A 21917-nucleotide genomic window follows, 5' to 3' on the forward strand; every position below is an offset into this window, starting at 1 on the left:
AAGGAAAAATATTGAGAAGACAATGGCCCCAAAACAGGGGCAGATTTTAAATACTGCTTTTGTAAACTTTAAAAGTTTAAAGAAAAACAAATTTTGAGTTAGCATGCATCTTCTGAAGGAAATAAAGTCTGAAATTCTAATGTTGATCATTATTTAGAGACTTCAGTCTTCAGTGATTTGCCAGAAAATTACAGGTTTTATGAAGAAGTGATCAAAAATATCTGCAAAAAACTGGAGACACTGTGGAAATATGGAGAGCTGAGAGGTATGAAGTAGCAGCCAGCTTCAGATATAACTCCTAACTGTACATTTATGCACAGGTAATGCAAGACAAATAAAACCTGCTTGCTATCTAGACCATGAAACACGAGTCCTGGTATCAGATGATTAATGGGCCCTCCTTGAATGGGGCCAACTTTTTCAATTGGGTTTAGGAGCTTGATTCAGGAGGATAGTCCCTGGTCCCAAGTGCACTAGATGCATAACCAGATGACTCCAGAGACTGGTTCTCTAGTATCAGGCTACTCACTCATAAGCCTTGAGACAACTATTCAGACGTAGTGCAATGGAAGAACCTAGGATAACCCTTCAGGGTTAGAGTCATGGACACACCTCCACCAATTCCAAGGACTTTGGCAAAGGCTGTGGGCTAGTTACAGCCAAAATCACTAGTTGACAACAAGCTCATCACACAAAAGATCCAAGGCTATATGAACACTAGAATGACCAAAAGAGGATCATTTCTGAATATGTCAGAATATTTGCCTCTGGTTAGTGCTTATAGCTGCAAACAGAGCTCTCCACTATTATCTCTCCACAATGAGTTTTTCAACACCACCATCTTCACAAAGTGTGCTAACAACTTCTCTCTCCTTTTATGTAAGGTTATATACCTAAATCCAGTTTTTAACACTGCTTTATGTAAGGTTATATACCTAAATCCAGTTTTTAACACTGCTCTCTCTACTGAGATGGTAAAAGCAGCACAGGTACTAGTCTTGTGCAGCAATATGTCAGCCTGACATACACCTGCTATAGTGCTTAGGCCTTAGAATGCAGGTGGTTTAACTCTGACAGCAAGGATCATGATCCAAACTGTGCACACAGGCAAAAGTGGTGAGCTCTGGGAATGCACGATCTTTTGTAACTAGCACATTAATTCACTGTGTGTACTGACACAATGAGTTCACAAACATCTTAGAATATGGGACTTTGCTGAATGACTCAGAACTCTGATCAGTAAGAAATAAATAACCAACCAAAAGACCCATCAAAGAAAGACTGTTGGTCAGATCTGCATGTATTTCAAGTCGAATTTCTTTCAGTGCAAATTTTATGTAAATATTCCATACCTTCATGATACACATATAAATTACTAAATGTTTGCTCACATTTTTTCTGTACCAGTACGACAACTTTGGCTTACCTGCCACTGATTCTCAAACAAGCATTACGCAGCATTTCTCTTTTTCTATCTCATGCCCTTGCTGACACAAGAAATACAGTACACAACTAAATAACTTTCTCAATTTAACAATATTATTAATCATTAAACAGAAATGATTATAACTGGTTTTCCAATCATAACCAACTGGTTATGTTTTTCCGCAGCAGGAAGATGGATTGCTGACACTGCCATGCAGAGCAAGGGGCAGACTGCATTCCTGAGTGTGTGATGATAAACCAAAGTAACATCTGCCTGAATTGGTGGTAGCATAGGTGGATGTAAAAAATCCCATACCACCTACTGAAAAGAGTAGGGTTCCTTTACATATTATATATAAACTTTAATTTACAACATATTTACAAATGTAAAAATATACAGATATACAAATCTATTTACAAATATTCATAACTTTCTTTACAATCATACTAAATTTTCATACCTATTAGATCTGCGGTCCTTTTTCCATAACCATCGGATTTTACTTATTATTGCTAAAATCCATTTACCATTAAACATAATTTCATTTCATCTTTCATTTCAAATAACCCATATAACATAAAATAACTTTACCTACTCTTAACATATTCTTTACTTCTATTTTTATATTATCCACATTTAATTACAGCCATGTTTTATTTTATCCACTTCTTTTATAGCTTGGAAAAAAATCTTTAGATAATTAACTTTTTTCTTTTACATTTCAAAAACATAAGTTCTGTAGTTTCTTCTTGACAATGAAAACATATTTTATCACTTTTCTTTTTATATGGCACATTTTACTGGCAATTTATCTATTGCCGCCAGTCTCCACAAAAAAAATCTTGACATTCTACTTTCTGACTACACCATCTCATTTTTATAGCTTTAATTTTTATATTGGTTAGATTTTCCCATAGTTTTACATGGTAGTATTCTATCATTACATTCTTATACCATACTTTTCTTTTTCTGTGTAAATTAATTTTTATTTTCCATAAAAAATATTTTTCTTGGTAACATTTTATTTCTTTATTTATATATTATTTTTCTCTTTTATAGCATATTCCAAAATTATCATACTTATATTTATACAAGTTTACTACTAATCTCCTATCTTCTTCATTTATCCACTAACAATTTGTACATATTAAATAAAGCAGCCTATACCACTGAGTTAAATAATCCTAAACGTCCTTCCTCTATTTACATATAAAACTCCATGTTTTACTGGGTTTAATCTAGAACCACATACAAATAGAAAATTTATCTGCAATAATTCATTTTCAAATATTGTCAGCAACATAAATACACTAGCTAAGTATGTTACCTTCCCTATCAGTACTGAATTTATCAAATAAGCCTTTTTTTCTGAATGATAATACATATGTTCTCCAGAAAAGACAGGCTTGTTTCATTTCTTCTATTGTTTTTTCCCCACTGAATTCTACTTGCATCTTTATTCCCAAATTTTATATCCAACATAGAAATTTCATCCATTGCAAAACGTATACCTTATCATTACTGCATCACCTAAACCCTTACTCTTTTGTTTAAATCCACCTCTATCACATCTAGACACTCATTTATGCAAATAATGACTTATTTTATCCAACGTTTGTTTTTTGCAATTATTATTATGTCATCTGTATATGTTAACAGAAGTGGAATTCTTAACCAGTCAGGTGTTACATAACCCGCCTCCTTCATTTTGTGATTTATTTTGCATAATATCACATTTGTAATGAATGCAAAAAAGATACAACTCACTGGACATCCTGTATGTCTTGACATAACCAGCCATTTACAAGTATTTTTAATTTATTATTACTATACAGTGACATACTAATTTCTTAACTTTATCACTTATATTCTTTCATTACTACCCATAAGACTTCATGTCAAATTGTATCAGATGGCTTCTTAAGGTCTCCTATCATTATTTTTTTATTTTTCTTTTCCATACATAACATCATCCACAATTTCTCTATTAATAATCCTTGACAACCATTCCACTTTATACTATTTATTTGATTTATTTATTTTGACATTTGTTAACTGAGATGGTCCAACTAGGCAAAACCTTTTTTCAGTGGAGGCCCAGGGAGAAAATCTCCACAAAATAAATAAATAAATAACAGTAAGTATACAATGAGATACAGTAAAATGCAAATATTTGTAAATTTAACAATACAATATCACCAGTAATAATACTATCATTAACAGTAATAATAATATCATATAACTATAAGTAAGGAGATAGAGAATATAACAAAGAAGCAAAAGGAAGGTAGTAGGAAGGAAGCAGAGCTAGAGTAGGGGAGGAGTTCAAGTTGGATGATTAGAGAGACAAGACCAGGTACTAGTAAAATGCAGTTTCAGTGTTTTCTTAAATTCATGAATATTGGAGATAATTCTCAAGGACAGAGGAAGTTTATTCCAATGGGAGGCAAGAGAAGAGCTGAATAGATACTGTCCAATAGATTTATTAGGTTTGCAAATTTGAAGTATATGTTTATCAGAACTTCTAAGATATCAAGGGGGGAGGGGTGTAAAGAGAGAAGTGCTGAGAGACTAGGGCAGTTCTAGGGTTTATTTAGAATGCAATGAATAACTAAGCTGGGAAAATAAGAGTTGGTTAGGAAACTCTAACCAGTTAAGTGATTTCAGAGCTAGGCAATGAAGAGATTTGAAAGGCAGACTGGCAGCAAATCTGGCTAATTTATTATAAGTAGATTCTAATTTGGAAAGAAGAGAAGACTATAGATTAGTTCGGATTTGTGAGCCATAAAATAGGTTAGGAATAAGGAAGGCATGGGTGAGATCCTAGCGCCAAGGGTGAGAAACCTTTTATTTCTATACAATAAGCCAAGCTTTTGATGAGTTTTCTTAATACAATGATGCACATCTAAGTCAAACTTGAGCCGATAATCTATGGCCACACCAAGAAGCTTAGTATGAGTTTCAGGGGAAAGGAAAGTATTATTTAATGAGGAGATGGTAAATGATGATTTCAGATGGTAGAGGGATTTTGGGAGGAAGAGGAGGAGTTTTGGTTTTTGGGGGGTTAAGAATGAGTTGATTGTTAGATAGCCAGGATTCATTAAGGTTAAAGGACTTTTGTGTGATAGACAGTAGATCTGTAGGTTTCGCTGAAACAGAGACAATAGTGGAGTCATTAGCAAACTGAATGAGGAAGGACAAGGGACAAGTTTGGTGTAGATGGTTGGTAAAGATGTTAAAAAGAAGGGGACCTAGAACTGAGCCTTGTGGAATGCCCATATTAATAGGGATAAAGGGAGAGAGACAGAGTAGATAGCCATTTCACAGATTGCATTCTGTCAGTAAGATAGCTGTTGAACCAAGAGATAGAAGTGGAGAAGTTGAGTTGGACCAGCTTGGAGAGGAGGATGGAGTGTGATACAGTGTCAACGGCATTAGAAAGGTCAAAAAAGAGGCAGGACACAAGTTTATTCTTATCTCTAGATAGACAGAGTTGATAAAAGAGATGACAGCAGTGGCTGTACAGTGGAAAGGGTGAAAACCATGCTGGGTTGGAGTAATCAGATTTTCTTGGTTAAGATTTGTTTGTGAACACAATCTTCAAGAATTTAAGAAGGAGGAGAGAGAATTGCTATAGGTCGGTAACTGGAGTTTTCAATAGAAGTTCCTCCCTTGTGGATAGGTATTATATGGGACTTTTTCCAAACAGTAGAGGCAGTTGATTCTGTAATGGAGCAACTAATAAGGATAGAGACAGGACATGCTTTGGTATCAGCTGCAATCTTTAGGAAGTAGGTGGTAGATTATCATCAGAAGGTGAACATGGTTTAAGTTTAAGAAACAGATTTTTAATATATTTAGTAGGAATTACATGTAATGAGAAGAGGGAGTTGTGTGGTTGAGAAGTGGTAGAAGATGAAAGATTAGGTTGGTGGAAAGTCTGCATGAGCTTACTGATGGTGTCAATGAAGTAAGAGTTAAAGAGAGATGCTGTTTCAAGTGGAGTGTTATTAGGACATGGGTTGGGAGTTAAAGGATTGCCAGGGTGCAGAATATGGTTAACAGACCTCCGGAAGTTTTTAGGGTTTCTAGGTGAGGATGCTTGGTGAGTGAGATAGTTCTGGTCATCAATGAAAATGTGTTTCTTAGATTACGAAGCTCCTTAAAAATTTGGAAATTAGGGGATTTTATTTTGGTCCAGAGTTTCCACGCATTGTCTCTTTTATGAATAAGAGACCGTGAGAAGTTACAGAGCCAAGGAGAACACTCAGATTTAACCCGGGCAAATCTGGGAGGGGCAAGAAAATCAAGAATGCTAAGGAAAATAGAATTAAATTGAAATACAGCATCATCCAAAGGTAGGAAAGAGACAAAGGACCAATCAATTGCTTGGAGAGAGTTTTTAAAGATTTGAGGGTCAAAGTTAGTTAGCTTACGACATACAATCACTTTGTGTGGTCGAGACTTTGTTTGTGTCTTTCGGCTTTTCCCGGTTAGGGGTCGCCACAGCAGAACTCCAGTCCGCTAATGATTGGCAGTAGATTTTTACGTGCCGAGTTGCCAGCCCTGACGCACAACCTTCAACGAAGGTACGCCCATTCACGCACGTCTCCACACAGAAGACGCTCTAGCTGAGAATCGAACAGGACAGCGTCTTACTGTGAGGCGACGCTACCACAGCACCACCACTGCAATATCCTTTGTGTGGTCGAGACTGATGGGTGGAAAATCTATGGATACACAGGGCTGTGGTCACTTAGGGAGTCGGGGAGGGATTCCTGACAGTGATAGAGGCGAGGATTAGACACCAGAATCCAATGAATGATGGAGCTACAGTTAGTAGGCTTATGATGAAAAGTAGGATTAGAGACAAGTATATACTTTACATTTTTGTTTCAATTCTCTTTTGTATTATTTTCATAAGGACCTTATAATCATTAGTACTCATTCCTACTGTTCTCCAGTTTTTTCGTTTTCTTTCTTCCTTTTTCCATGTGAGTTTACATATTCCACTACATAATCCTTTGTAAATAAAACCTTCATTTATCCACTCCTTCAAAAAAATTTTTTTTATTTATTTACTTTTTTTTTACTAATTTACTAATCCCTTAAATTGTTATACATTTTATACCCTATTCCATCTGGTCCTGTAGCCGAATCTATATTTACTTGTCCTAATACTTTATCTAGATCATTTAAATAAATCTCCTTTTCTAGCTCTGTCTTTTTCTGCTGTCTTCTTTCTTCTTTAAACATTTTTTGTACATACTGTACTATACACTAAACATTTTTTGTACATACTGTACTATACACTATTCATAATCTTTTCCTGAGTTATTTCTATTTCTCCTTTTACATTTTTTATTTCTCTCATTACACTACCATCTTCCTTTACTAATCTGATTAAGTAACTTGATACTTCTCTTTTACCTTGTTCATAGGTTGGTACTAGGCTATCGACCCTAGGGCCTATACAAGCATAGCCATAACAATTCCCTGGCTATTTCTTCCCACACTACTTACTTCCCTAGACACCTGTCTAACAGGTCGACTGACATGATCCCCGGGGTGAATTTCCTTTCTCCCATCCAATTATCAAGGTTCCTTTTGAAGAGGGCCAAAGAGGCGCTCTGCTTGACATGTATGGGCAGTCTATTCCAGAATCTGGGGAGTCTCTGGGTCAGGAACCTATCCCTCCAGCATGTTATGTTTATTGTGATGACAAGATTTAGATCCCTAGAGCGTGTGGCTCTGAGGGATTGGGATTTCTTTAAGTGTAGTATGTCCAACAGCTCTGGGTTTGACATGGCCTTGTATGTTAAGCAGAGATTGCCTCGGAGTAGACGATATGCGATTGTAAGAATATCTTTGCTTATATAAAAATTCTTGTATTTTTTCTTGATTTCTTTCATATATTTATTTTTGTCAAATACTTTCTATTAATATGCTCTAAATCTTCCAATGCATTATTTTTATATTTTTCTTTCTCTACTTTTCTCACATCATACTGCCACTGTAAAAATATTTTTCTGTTTCTCCTTAAATATCATCCACCATTCAGACCAATTTTTTTTATAAAATGTTCTCATAGTAATATGATCTTTCCATAACCGTATTGATCTCTTCTTCTTTCCATTTTTTCTCATTTTTACCTATTTTTGCATATTCCTTGTTTTCCTTCATCTCTAGTCACATTACAAGATGATCAGAAAATTGTGTTTCAATTACCTCCCCATGTTATATAAGTAAAATGTCTGATACTATAAAAAAATCTATTTCAGTTCTTATACGTCCCCTTTTGTAAGTCCATGAATTTCTGTCCCAAAGTTTTAACCTGCCACATCTTCTGACTTCCAACATTTTTCTTCTATCATTTCCTTTCTTTTTACATTTGCCTCATAAATCACAATTAAAGTCTCCTGTTGCAATATTCACATTTATCACTACCTAGTTACAATCTGATGTAATGAGCTTTCCCTTTCTTTACAATTAGAATAACCATATCATGTTATAATTCTATATACAACTTCTTTCAATTTTAATTCTACAATGGTTAATCTTCCCATTTTTGCTGAAGTTACATCTAATATTACTGATTTTTTTATATAGAATACGGTTATTTTAGAACATCTCTAATGTCCCAAATTCCAGACTAGCTTTCCTTCCCATAGTTTCTCTATTTATAATCTTTCATTTGTTAAAAGTCTTGTGTCTTAACAGAATTTGATCTACATCACATGTATTACACCACTCCAGAATCCCTATTCTTCTTACTATATTTTTAACACTATTTACATTTACAGAAAGCACTCTAAAATGTTCATTTTTCCTAAGATTCATGGTTTCATAGGTTCATAGCTAATTACTATAACAGGTTTCTTAATAGGCCATTCTAAGCCTAGCCAATTTTCTTCCCAAAGGTGAGAATCATAACACTGTACCTCGTGTCTGCGAGTCAAACACCTTAACCATTCTACCAACCCCTAATCATTAGCTGTATATATTCTTTTTCAGCCATTTCCTTTCTCTTTTCTTTTGTACTCATCCATTTAAATTTTCTTTTACCCTTTTACCAACATAATTCTTTTTTTTCCATTTACTACCTCCAAACTTTTTCACTTATTTCAGAATCTCCTTCTATGCCCTCTATTATTTTTTCTCATCCATTTTTCCACTTCTACTTCTAAAATGTCTTCTCCTTGTTCATTATCTTTACTTTTTTTTTCCTTACTCTTACTCTTACTTTCATTTCTGCGATCCATCCATAAAATGCCCAGTTTCTTTACATTTTCAATTCACATTATTTTGCATAATGTCTCATGTCCCCACAAACATAACATTTCTTTTGTCACAGTTACTTATGAAATGTGAAAAAAAAGAGAAAACTGCAACCACCACAACTTTTAAACGTTCAACAAATAACTATAAATCGAAAAACAGCACTTATTCAATATAAAACAAAAAATGGTAAGCACTTTCATGGTTAATAGCACCTCTTCATCAGACCAAGAAACATAATACATAAAACTTTAAACAGCAAAATCAACCAAAGAAAATAAGCAAAAATCAACAAGTGCACCAATCACAATATGGGTAAACGTACTTGAAACTTAACATTCCAATTGGGTATACAAATGAAAACAGGAGGTCCTTAAGCCATATGCCACACATCTATGCCTATAGGAATTTAAAATCACAATTTGTATATTCAAAAACACTAGCCAATCAGACCCACAGGGGTGGTCTTTTCACTAAAAATCAGTCAATACAAGTATATGACTAATTCATCTATTGCAAAAAGCTTGCTAAAATAAAACAATATATTCACACTGTCTATAGGTCTATTTGAGCCAATCTCTCATGTTAAAATAAGATGCCCTTAACTTATTGCGTACATTTCCTAAAAGAATGAATACATCTATCGGAATGAATAAAAAACAACTAGAATGGCATAATATATATACATTCTATATATATATATATATATATATATATATATATATATATATATATATAGAGAGAGAGAGAGAGATAAATAGTGCATCTTATGGCTCTGTCCAAATGAAATGATCTAAACCTCAAAACCACAAGAATCATGCACAAAGCTTAAACGAAGAGAAATGGAACACAACCAATTGCATTGTTTAGATCTCAGTGGAATGATCACCTATGACAGCTTCATTGGGTAGTTTAGAGCTCATTTGTATGAAGGCTTACAGCTACAGGACTTTCTACTTTAAAGCTTATTTAAAAGTATATTTATTCATGCTGCTTTTGGTGTAATTGTTGGTTGTGTTCCATTTCTATTTGTTAGAGCAGAAGCACAGCTAGTTCAATCAGCTCCCTGGGGCAGTACTATGAACCAGTGTCTTACCCCCTCAGCTCTTCAAGTGAAGAGCAAAAAGAAAAAAAAAGGCACTTCACTGTAATCATTGATCGGCTTATTACAGTAAGATCTACTCACACTCGGCACTTTCTATTGTTACACCAACCAGGTGGTCAGTTACATGACACGCCCAAACTACATTTGTAGCAAACAGATGCTTACAGTTTACACCTGCCTGCACAGAACATTTCAGAGCTCATGTTTTAGTTAAAAAAAAAAAAAAAAAAAAAAAAAAAAAAAAAAAAAAAACATTTCCTTTTAAACTGTAGCAAAACATTGCTAGAGTTTATACCATGCCTGTACACAGATCTACTGCACTCAGGTTTTAGTTTAAAAAAAATTTTTTGTTTTTTACTGTTTTAACTGAAAATGTTTCCTACAATGTAGTAAGCAATTTCTACAGCTTAGACCACACACAGAGCAGTACAGAGTTCAGGTTTGACCGCAAATGCAATACTTGGCTGATCACTCCTAAAATTTTGCACCCAATGCATTTGCCCTTCTCACCCCGCTCTAGCTACACTACTAAGAGCCTTTGTTTTGGGGGAAGGATTGGCATAACGGTTTAGGTGTTTATCTCACAGACACAAGGTACATAGTTTGAGTCTCATCTGTGGGAAATTGAGTCCGAATATGTGTGCAAGAGGTAGGGAGTACAGAAAGAAAATACTGGTATGAGAAACTATTAAACTATGAAGATATAAGAGTGAAACAAAAAGTCTAGTTTGAGAAACAAAAAAGTATTTGAAGAGGTAAGGGAGGCATCATCATCTTTCTGGAGTTTACTTGTGAAAATAAATGCCCACGAAAGGACAGATTAAGTGTAAGCAACAAGGAGAAATGTAAACTGTGCACAGTGAAGGAATGTGTAGAACATGCTTCGTTCACATGTAAGATTACAGAAGAGTATGAGCGTTCCAGAGAACCTGACAAAGAAAATATGATTAGCAAAAAATTACAGAAACAATACTACATATTACTGTATGGAATTTACAGAAATGCAGACATAATGACAGCTACTGGATTGTAACACTCTGCTGATAAGCATTTCCAAGTGGGTACAACAGAAAGGGTGGGGGATGCAACAGTACATGGAAGTTTACTAATGAATGCAGAACTTCAAAAAATTCTATGTTTAAAGTGCAAATAAAATGCTCAAGTACAAAGGATACTGCTGACACTAGTAAACTAAAGCTTTCCTAGACTTTAATAAATGCCATCAGTTCTTTCACATTCACCTCAGCTAACACCAACTCAGACAGATGAGACCCTAGTTAAGTATCTCACTTGAAGGACAATAAACTCAGGAATGCACTCTCTGTTTTATGCTGCACTACAGTTTCAGAACTGGCAAAATGAATTCAAGCAGTTGGTGTAGGAATATCATTTACAGTCCTTTGATTTTCCAGCATGAAAACATCAGAGCAATTGTAGTAATTAAAAGAAAATCTAATATAACTATATGGAAGGGAGGGCTGACATGCAGTCAACCAATAAATGGTCTCTATTCCAGCATCTCACAAATTAGCATGAAATGGTATTTTAAATCAAACAATAGCATTGTTTAGAAAACAAATACTGTTACTGTTCTATGCATTTCGCTTATCACCTAGTCCCTGCATGGTGTCCTCTAACACATCGCCACTGAAGGAGACAACTGCAAAGTCATCTGAGCAGGATGAGATGCACTGCCAAGAGCAACAAATTTTATTTTTGAAAACATTTTTTTTGTTTTTTTAATTGCAGATATCAGTGATCACACTGTGCAGTTAGGACACAGTTGCTGCTTACACTGGCAGTTTGTAAACACCTTACTAAAGTCTTCAGCAGCAAATGCTGGTCTGGACTTCGCTGAAAGGGGACATGAGAAAGGGACTGCGTAATTCCTTCACTTAAGTGTATATCAATAACACACTAGTTGCAATAGGGAAGTCTGTGCACATACACTATTTTTCAGTGCTGTATGTCTATAAAAGTGTGTGTATGCCTGCCTATGCACATAAATATACATACATGCAATACACACATACACACACACACACATATATATATATATATATATATATATATATATATATATATATATATATAAAATGCATACATACATACAAATACACATGTGTGTGTGTGTGTGTGTGTGTGTGTCTACACACAAACATACATATGTATGTATATTACACACAGTGAGAACCGCTTTAAGGAACTGTTGACCAGCCAGTGCTGGCCCATAAACAATGCAAGGGTACAAGGCCAAGAGGAGCAGAAATGCTAAAGAAGTACAAGCATGACTGGGAAATAACTGGCAAGCACATTAAAAATGTGTAAGAAATGTCAAAACACCCCCAAACTAACTAAAGAACTGAACATTTCAAACCTCTCTGCTTGTTCTGATTGAAAACTTCTCTCACTTGGCAAACACAGAGTGGAAGACTTCCAGGCAGATTCAATCACCTTTGAAACTCCCTCCAATCAAGTTATGCAGGTGCAAGGGCTTTAAACTAGGAGACACAAAATGAGGTAGAACTCCCATAATTCTTTATTTGGGGGGGGCAGGACTTGGCTTGTATAGTGATATTTTCCCATACTGCCATGGACTTGACAGCCTAAACCAACACCCTTCAGAGTCAGCAAAGAAGAGATGAGCATTAGTGTTACATCTCTGAATTCTGTGATAAGGACTGCACACAGAAGGAACAGTGAGAAAGTGTACAGGACTCTACCCTGTCACAACATGGAGGACACTTCTTTTGTGAACCCAGTTCCTCCTCTTCCTGGCTGAAATAAGAATACAGGATAAGTCTGCATTCTCCTATGTAATGAATAGGCTGGTTCCCAGGATTCCCTATTCCTGAGTCTCCACATCTTTAGATCTGGACAAGAATAGGAAAAATGTCTCCTAAAATTAAACAGAGTCAAAAAGCACTCATGTCCACTGACACCAGTATGGGCATTGTCCACTGCTGCCCCCCCCATTGACTTAATTTGGAAACTGACATACCATGCATGCAGTAAGTTACTGATGTTTCATTCAGAGCTAAAGAGAATAAAATACAAGACCTCAGTGTAAATAAGGGACACCTTTAATGGCCTCTATGCAAGGGACAGTTTTGGCCTGTCCCAAGAGGTCTAAAGATAGCTTGGTTCCTGAGAACAGACCCTTTCTGGGAAGGGGCTTAGAGCTCTAAGATCAGGCATCCACACATTCTTACAGCAATAGTTATTCTACAAGAGCAGAGCTAACCTTGCTGTGGCTACAATAAGGTTCCTCCTCTGTTCCATTCTAATTCAGCATTCTTTCTCCAAAAAGTTTCCTCTCTCAAAAGAAAACTTCATCATGCCATAAACACAGGGAATGTAGTGTGCCTCTCTATACAAGAATGCCTACCCTAGAATCCCTATCACTTAGTAAATACATCCAAAAAACGAACACAACTAAGGTATGACAACTTTTTAAGTGTGTACACTGAAATGTACAGTAACAAAACTTCATAAGTGTAAAGATGGTGTCAGATGGTGACTTAAGGATGATGTTTTGGTCCTATTGTTTTTAGTTATTTGGTTGTAGTTATCTCAAGTTTAAGCTGGTGGATTTAGTGGATTCTCAGTAGATGTGTTGAAAATGGCAGTTTCTTCTCCATCTGTTAAAGAGGACTGGGAATGGAGTGTTGTGACTGTATCCTGCATGCTGATTTGGATTCATTCATAGAGTTGGTGAGCAATGCTGCCTGTCCCATTGTGCATACTTTGTCAATCAGCTTTGTGCTGGGATTGTGGAAGCTTTGGGCAGTCCTATTTCAGGGTTTTTGGAGAATTATTTTATTGTTGAAGATTAGGATGTTTAGATGTTTTGCTGGACAGCCAATGAGGTCTTGAAGTTGTCTGTTGATCCATTTATGCTGCATGTACCAGGAATAATTTGGTGAACTTCTGAGATACTGTTTTAGCTTAAATGTTATGACCTTTAGAAATTTTTGCAGCTTTGTTGTATAATTGTTTGAAAGGTGGATTGCTTCTTCTGTACAAGGATTTTTGGTACTTGCGTATTATCTCAACCACATTCCAGACTCACCAATTGTAGCACACGGTATCATTCTATGTACGTCTGTTAAGTATAATCCATGTCACTATGGTCTCTGTAAATCTGTTTTAGCCAAAGTGATTATATTTCTTGATCATCACTCTGTGGAATACTTGTGGTGTAAGATTGTTAAGACACGTTTCTCACCTACTTGCTTAAAGAAGTCCACAGAAAGCCAAAAAATGGGTTGGAAGTTTGGAAATGCAGTGAAGGAGGTGAGCTAACGAGTACATATTTTGGAGGAAGAAAGTTTATAAACAGATGGGAAGAAGTATGAGACAAAATGGAGTGTTGTTAAGGTACTGGGGATTCATTTTAAGAAATATATGGAATTAGACATCCATAACAAGGCTTGAAATGTTTTTCAATGCTGAAAACAGAATCGTGCCATTTGATGAGGCCAAAGTCGTTCTGCAAGAGCATACATCTCAGCCTGTTAGTGCAAGGCATTTGAACAAAGCTGAATATAATGGGGGTGGACAAAGGGCCCAAAATGGGGGCAGATTTAAAATATGGCTCTTATAAACTTAGAAAGTTACTACCACAACAGGATTTGTGTTCGCAAGCATTATATGAAGGATATGAAAAAATGTATGTAGTTTAGTAAATTCAATCCTCATTGATATGTCAAATCCACAAATGTTATGATGAAGAATCCAAAATTATGACACCCAAATCTTGACAATTGAGAGATATGTGCAAGACAGTTTGAGTACATTTATCGCTACGACTATGGCTTGGAAAAGAACAACTTCTCCTCTTCAGAATGTGGCTGCGATAATATGCAAGTACCGGATTTTTTTTTAAATTTTGTCTTGACAAAACTTGGTTTCATGTCTCCTTAGATTTATAGTTAATTTTTTGTTTGAAGCAGGAACCTTTTATTGGATGGAAAATTTAAAAACTGTTTAATTAGAAACAAAAAAGTTTTAGTACACTTAGCATTTTAGTGTAGCCTTGTACTATTTGTTCATTTACTTTGCTTATTTTTGTAAGACAGCGTAAGGATTAAGCTCTACATTTAAGTTGAAATAAAAGTTGAAAATGACACCACAAAATATATGCAATGGGTGTATTTAGACTAGTTTTTCTTTAACAGCTGTACATATAAGAACAGGACACAGGTTCTTTGCATGCATCGAAAAAAAATCATAAGATAAGTATAACTGTATGGAATTCTACTGCTTTAAACTTAGAGCCATGAATGATTGCTACTTTTGGTGTTTGCTCATGTCTGGCATTACATTTTGTCAAGTATCAGTAAGTTATTTTCTACTTGCTCTTTAAATTCATAAAAAGAAACAGGATTAATAAGCTTACTAACAGTATTTTGTTTGCTGTTTTTTCCTCGCAAGACTACTTTCAGTTCATCACCTTCATGTTTCCCTTTCACTACAGCAATCCAAAGAAAAAAAGTCCCAAGGAATGCAAAACATCCATGCTGGGGCAAGTGAAGACCTCAAGGGTAAGATGTCCTACAACCTTTTGACAAATTGTATATTGGTTCATCAAATCCACTTTGTTACTTGCAAAATTTCATCTTGCATACCTATGCCACATATGTACAGATAACCATGAAGTTAACATACAACTGTATTTCTTTGGATGAAAATGCACTGACTGAGTATTATTTATTCAAGGAAAATATGGTTTCCCTTGTTACTACCTTATTGGGCTATTCCAGGTATCAGTTTTGTTTTGGGGCCCTCTTTTGTTATTACAAGTTATTAAATAATTTTATATTAAGTTGCAGCTGTATAATCTGAGAACATCCAGTGTTACCAGCCTTACTTTTATTTTCAATAATTTTTCCAATTAAAAAAAGCCTAACACATTGAAACCATAAAGTCCATAGCCATTTGTTTTTGCCTGTTTTTGACAAAGTTATAGAATTTTAAAGTATGGCTTGCTTTACTTAATGCATGTATTAGTGTTTTCAGCAGTACTCAAGCACTCAGTGAAAACAAAGCTTTATTTTGCAATACTCTGTTAACCTGCCAAAATAAATATGAGAGAACAAATTAACCCACGATTTAGAGAGATATCTGTTCACTACAGGGTGATTACTGAAATTATTCCCAGTTATAATGGGGAAGTAACGCATACAACACCCATCAAATTCAGTCAATAACTATAACTTCTGAAGCATTTACTCACATTCTCTTGCTGTAGCATTGACCACCTATAGAATAAGCACAATACAGTACCAGTATTTCAGCGGTTCATGCTCTTGCCCACCCTGTCCAAGGCTTTAAGACCCCTTGTCTGGCATTAGTATAGCAAATGTTATAGTTTCAGAGCCCTATATTAGACTATGGAGATATCAAAGGAGTCACCATAAAAATAGCTGGGACAAAATCTCACTCCATTCAGTTACAGAATTATAAGACAGCATCTGCTTTCTTGAAAGGCCACATAGGATGAACGATTCAAAACTCCTCCCCCAATACTCACCAAGATATTTCTGGGGGGAAGAACAAGTAAGTGGGCAATCTTGTGAGGAGAACTTATCTTTATATGTTCTGGAGATAAATGCTCCCAGATCTTCAATTTAATTAAATGAGTCTTAAGAGGGGAGGGATGCCTGCCATCCACCAGTTCCAGCAGAAACAGACTTACACATGGAAGATGTGTGTCCTCAGGCTGACTATGCAATTGTCATGTACTGGGTGTCAGCTAACAATAAGCTAGCATTCTAAACTGCAATCCCATCGAAGGCAGCACAAGGACTTGACAGGCATGGACTACACTTGTTGCCAGCATAAGCAGCAGGCCATGTCCTCTATGGATGTAATCTCACTAATACATAGATGGCTTCTTCCAGATTTCTGGCATATGAGCTCTTCCCTATTGTTACCATCAAACCCTGCTGGATCCAGAAAGAAACCAGGAGAGAAGCATCATCAGCCATAACAGCACAAACTAGAGACACGCGACTAAAAAGGATTCTTGTCACGAGGCCCAGTGACCAATATGCTCTGGTTGATGAACAGAATGTAGGCATGCATATAACCAAAACATGATGGCAAACATGCAGAAGCCAAACCAAGAACCCAAGCAATTTTCCAAAAAAGAAAATTAGCAAGCAAACTATCACCAACGGGATGATTTTTTTTTTTAAGAAAATTTACAAATGTTAAGAGCTTTCTTCAATATACAATGGACTTCTTCAAAACTAAATTTGGAAATTATATCACTTCCTGTTACCTAGTTTGCACACCTACTAAGCTCATGCTTGATGCAGGGTAGTAGAAAGTCCACAAGCTGCAACTTTCAGTTATCTGAAGAGGAAATATCTGCTGGGGTGAATTCGCTAGTAACAGAGTCATTCCACCAAGATGCCATGACTGTCGAATGCTTGGGGGCCATGCTTAGACTGAAAGGATGACATTTTTCTTGAAAAGTTGACTTGGACAGGGAGAAACTACGGCAGTATCACAAAAGGCACATCCTTACAAAGTCTTTATAGGCCATCCAAAGGACAACCTTAATCCGGCAAAATGGGGCTGCCCATGGCAGTCTGACTAAGCTCTTCTTTGAATGAAAGTCTGTGACATGCCATCCTCCACAGGGTCATGACAGAGCCCATCACCTTGGTCACCATCAGCAAGGTCAAGATTAGAGCAGTAGCTGCAGGAAGGGTCATTAGCAGTTTTTCCCAGATCCTAGAATCAGTATTGACTGAAAACCTTTTTTTCTGCTGAGTGATTTACTAATGAAGTTAAGAACTAAATAGGTGATGTAGATAAAGATTTAAACTCAAGTGTATTAAAGATGACCACTATCTAGACCTGCCTGCCCATATTCTAAGATTCCTAATCAGGACATAATGTGGACAAAGGTCTCTGGCAGCTGTGCTGCATCACATAAATGTGAGTTTTACAGTGTTACAGAGGATCTTGTAAGAACCAGCTGGAGGTCTGTAGGAGGCATCTGCCTTCTTGAGAGCAGAGGGACTATTAACCAAATTCTTTCAGGCTGTAAAAACAGCAACCAAACCCACGTTCTGTAGGTGGGATGACCAAAGTATTTTCCTCCTTCATGATACTCTGACAATTCTGAGGGATAGGCCAAAGGGATTACAGGTCAATACATACAGGACTTTGTGACCCACAGGACTTATCTCAAAGGACGGAATCACTAAGGGGACCTAAATGGAAGGGAAATCTCACTGTCCTATCATGTCTATGATAAATGTATCTAGATTATCCAAGTTCCACGTCCATGGCAAAAACAGTGAGCACTCTTACCCTAAATAAGTGGGCTGGGAGGTGTATGCCGAGAAGAGAAGGGCCAAGTAACACTTATTAAAAGACTGTGAGGGGGTACAGAGGAGGCAATAGTCACTGACAGAAAAAAATTAGAGGGTCTTCCCAACCCCTGACAGACCAGGAACGATTAATCAATGACAAATGAGGGAAGTACTGGGATTGTTAACAAAATTCTCAAATGTTTGGGTGGGAGCTATGACAACTAAAATTATAGGGTGATTGTACCTTTCACTGTTAGCCTGGTTGGGAAGAATTGCTGGTGGATGCTAATTGATTCGTTTGTGTGTGGCTGGATTTAGCAGTATTTGGTGGTGGTGGTGACTGTGTGTGTGTGTGTGCGCGTGTGTGTGCCCACACGTGTGTCTGCGTGAAGGAGACTTGGTGTTATGTAATGCCAGGGCAAAGTAATACTGTTGGTGGTGGTCCAATATGTTACCTTTCACAGGCATATTCAAGCAAACGTTCAGGCAGCAACTGTGTAGTCTATCACTCACATATCCTTATCAGCCATATACACTTAAAGATACTTGCCTACTGTAGTAGCAGTATGTAGGCAGGACAGCAGGGACAGTCTTTCATGATGACAGTCCTCTATGATGCCTCTTCCATGCAGTAAAACAATAGACAACTGCATATACCAAGGCTTAAAAGATTCAAGAATGCCAGCCCAAGTCTTTAAAGTATTTTTGAATACCTGCAAGCTCACCTATGCATTTATTTGCAATTCTAATATGCAAAATAATAAATATTTGGTGAACAAACTGAAAATGTCAAGACTAGTACTACAACTATCGCATCTACAAATTTTACTGTTAATTTGATCTACAACACACAAAACAAGATATCAAAATAACTTGCTACAAAGGGACTGGAGAAAAACATTTCTAAATGGAATTAATAACATGTTAATTCACCCAGCCTAGCCATACTTCAGTTGTTTCTCCATCTCTTTATTTGTATACTGTGGACATGCAAATCACAACAATGTCAAAGACAGGCTGCCTACTTTTCTAATTTAAGCATGACTGAAACTGAAGAAAGAGATTAAGTGCTTATCTCTGCAACAAGACAATATGCATGACACTCAGTTCTCAGTTTGCTACCTTCATAATGATGAGGGATGTGAATTACTGAATACTTATCAGCTCTCTCTTCATCTTGGCTGACGAGGAACTGGACAATGCCACAACTTACCAATAATCAAGGGATGAAAATGCATCTGACATACAAACACGACTCTTACAAAGGCACTTACTTACCTCCTCTCTAATGTGGTCTATCTGTTCCTCCAAGTACTCATTCCTCTCTGTCAGTGTTTTATTCTTCTTCAACAAAGACTGGCCAATACGAGCAGCTAATTCTAAATCTCTCTCTTTCTGGAGAAACAATGACGACAAATGAATGAAGTCAGTACTGTTTCTTAACGCAAGTGGAAAAAAAAAGCAGTTTGTTGTTGGTAACAGCCTACACTACATAAAGTATGTGTATGTGTGTGTGCATGACACACATACATATATATATATATATATATATAATGTATCTATGCACGCATTATAAATATACTACAGCTTTTATGCACTTACAAAAAACACATTTCTGCATTTCAAAATGAAAAATTTGCACTGTTCAAAGAAAGAAGCAAGGAGCACAGAATATGATAGCTCAAAATATCTTACCAATAACAGACCAACCTATACCCTTTTCATCAAGTGTTGTTCACACACAAAAGTAGAAGTTTCTAGTCTTTTATAATCCCTTAACTCTGCAGGTGTAAACTTAAAACAGGATGGCCTGATAAGCATTTGACATACATGATGCATGACTGCATGTTTGAATAGCTACAGGTATGTAGAAGAGGAACACACAAGGGGTAAGGATTGAATGGAACGGGTAGGATGTTCTGTGAAAACAAAACTTACAGAAACGTTCAGTGCTGAACTTTGAACTAGGTGGTTTAAAACAGGTTTATGTAAATAACTGTAAGGAAGAACCCAAAAGCAAAGAATAACTGCAATACACTTGAGACAGTTAACACTTGAGACACAATCTGGAAAATAGTGGCCTCTTAATGCTTAAAAAATTCCAAATACTCAAGAGTTCCTTTGTTCAAAATGGCACTGGAAGGTACAATGCGGAGGGAAAAATATAGTGGAAAATTTGTAGTCTTGCACAAGCCTTTCCAGTGGATTCAAATAATCTTGAACAAACAAAAGGATACATGGTTTTCTAAAGCATGAACACTTGAAACTGAAAACAGGAAAAGTGAGAAAACAAGGTAAAAAGGATGCAAATAAAATGCAGTGGGCTAAAGGGAGGAAAAGGAAAAAGGGCAGATGGATGTTAAAACAGCATGTGGTAATAAAAGTCTGGGAAAAGTTGGTTAATAATCTCTCAATGTCCCAAAAATCAGAGTATGAAACATTACATAACTGTGGAGAAGACAAGGCCTCAGCATTAGATATTTAGCTTGCTTCTACTACTGCAGTCTCACATTCTGAAATTACATCAATGGCAAGGAAATAAAGGAAAAGAGGGGCAGAGGTAGTTACTTTGCCAAAAGTAATGAGATAACTTTTGTACTGCATGTTATTGTAATGTTAATGTAAACTTCATTCTCAGGCCTTTTTTGAATGTCTAAGTTTCTCATGTGAAGCACATTATTGTAATGTTTGCATAAAACTTCATTGTCAGATGTTTTTCTTTTCTTTTTTGTTTTTGTAACGTTGTAATAACTGTCTGGAGCTTTTCTCCTCAGGTCTCCACCGAAAATGGGCCACTGGCTCAGTTGGACTAACCCGGTTAACAAATGACAAAACAATAAATAAATAATGACTACTACTGGTATGAGGAAAATGTATACAGCTATAAATATGAAATCAATATGATTAACTGAATGTGTCATATTCATGGCATTTATTTTATGGGTACTCCTAATGGCAAAGCAGCCCTTTTACAGGGGAGCGACAGCATTAAAATCCAACTTGCAAAATACCAACAAAATCAAATCTGGAGAGAATTATGAAATGGTATAAAGTAATACCACCAAAGTGCACAGCAACATGCTAACAGTATGATCTGCATACATCTAGGAATATGTTTAGTCCATTTAACTCACTCAAGTTGCAGTCAGAAGCAAGCCCTAATGCACAAGATAAGAACAAAACATACTGTGAAGTATGCGTACTACCTACACCACAATACATAACAGTGTAATGACTGAAATGTATGGAATATTTTCAAGGTTACTATGGGTTATTACCATAAGGATGTTAAGATACTTTGACTATAGCAAGACAGTAAACATCAAGAATATGCACAATACTTGCACATAAAATACTTAAAATCTGTCCACTAAGGATGGAACTAACTTCAGGTGTGCTACACTTTTATGTGAAGCACAGTCAAGTTATGCCAAAGAAGCAAACCTACTACTGAACAGATGGAAGACTTCTATTTCAATATTCAAGAAAAAAAAAATTCTCATCTATGGAGAAGGCATATATAAGTCACTGAATGCATTATCATCCAAAGTACTGATAACATGGTGGAATATGGAGTAACAGGTAGCCAGAGGCTGTTTATGTTTCAAGACCGTCCGCAGCACTGCGCACAAAAATAAAGACTGGTTGCAAGGCATAGGTGGTCTGTGTACTAAAAATCATAGCCAGTATAGAGCCACAAGGGAAGAGTGACATTCTCTACTGCTTCACCCACTGCCTTTTTTTTTCAAATTTCATTATTTTCAAGCAGTATACA

The 21917-nt window shown here is 36.3% G+C and overlaps 1 protein-coding gene across 8 annotated transcripts in view; it reads right to left on the bottom strand.

Annotated features, from left to right (window-relative positions):
- Positions 1-21917, bottom strand: part of TRAK1 (trafficking kinesin protein 1) — a 969724-nt gene that overhangs the window by 690289 nt on the left and 257518 nt on the right. For all 8 annotated transcript variants that reach the window (XM_044064726.1, XM_044064729.1, XM_044064725.1 and 5 more), the window contains exon 3: positions 19421-19537. In XM_044064726.1, coding sequence (XP_043920661.1) covers positions 19421-19537 — 117 coding nt within the window. The remainder of the gene's footprint in view (positions 1-19420; positions 19538-21917) is intronic.

The sequence above is a fragment of the Protopterus annectens genome, chromosome 3.part0 (genome assembly GCF_019279795.1).
Source record: "Protopterus annectens isolate FY-2018-M chromosome 3.part0, PAN1.0, whole genome shotgun sequence".
Taxonomy (NCBI): domain Eukaryota; kingdom Metazoa; phylum Chordata; order Ceratodontiformes; family Protopteridae; genus Protopterus; species Protopterus annectens.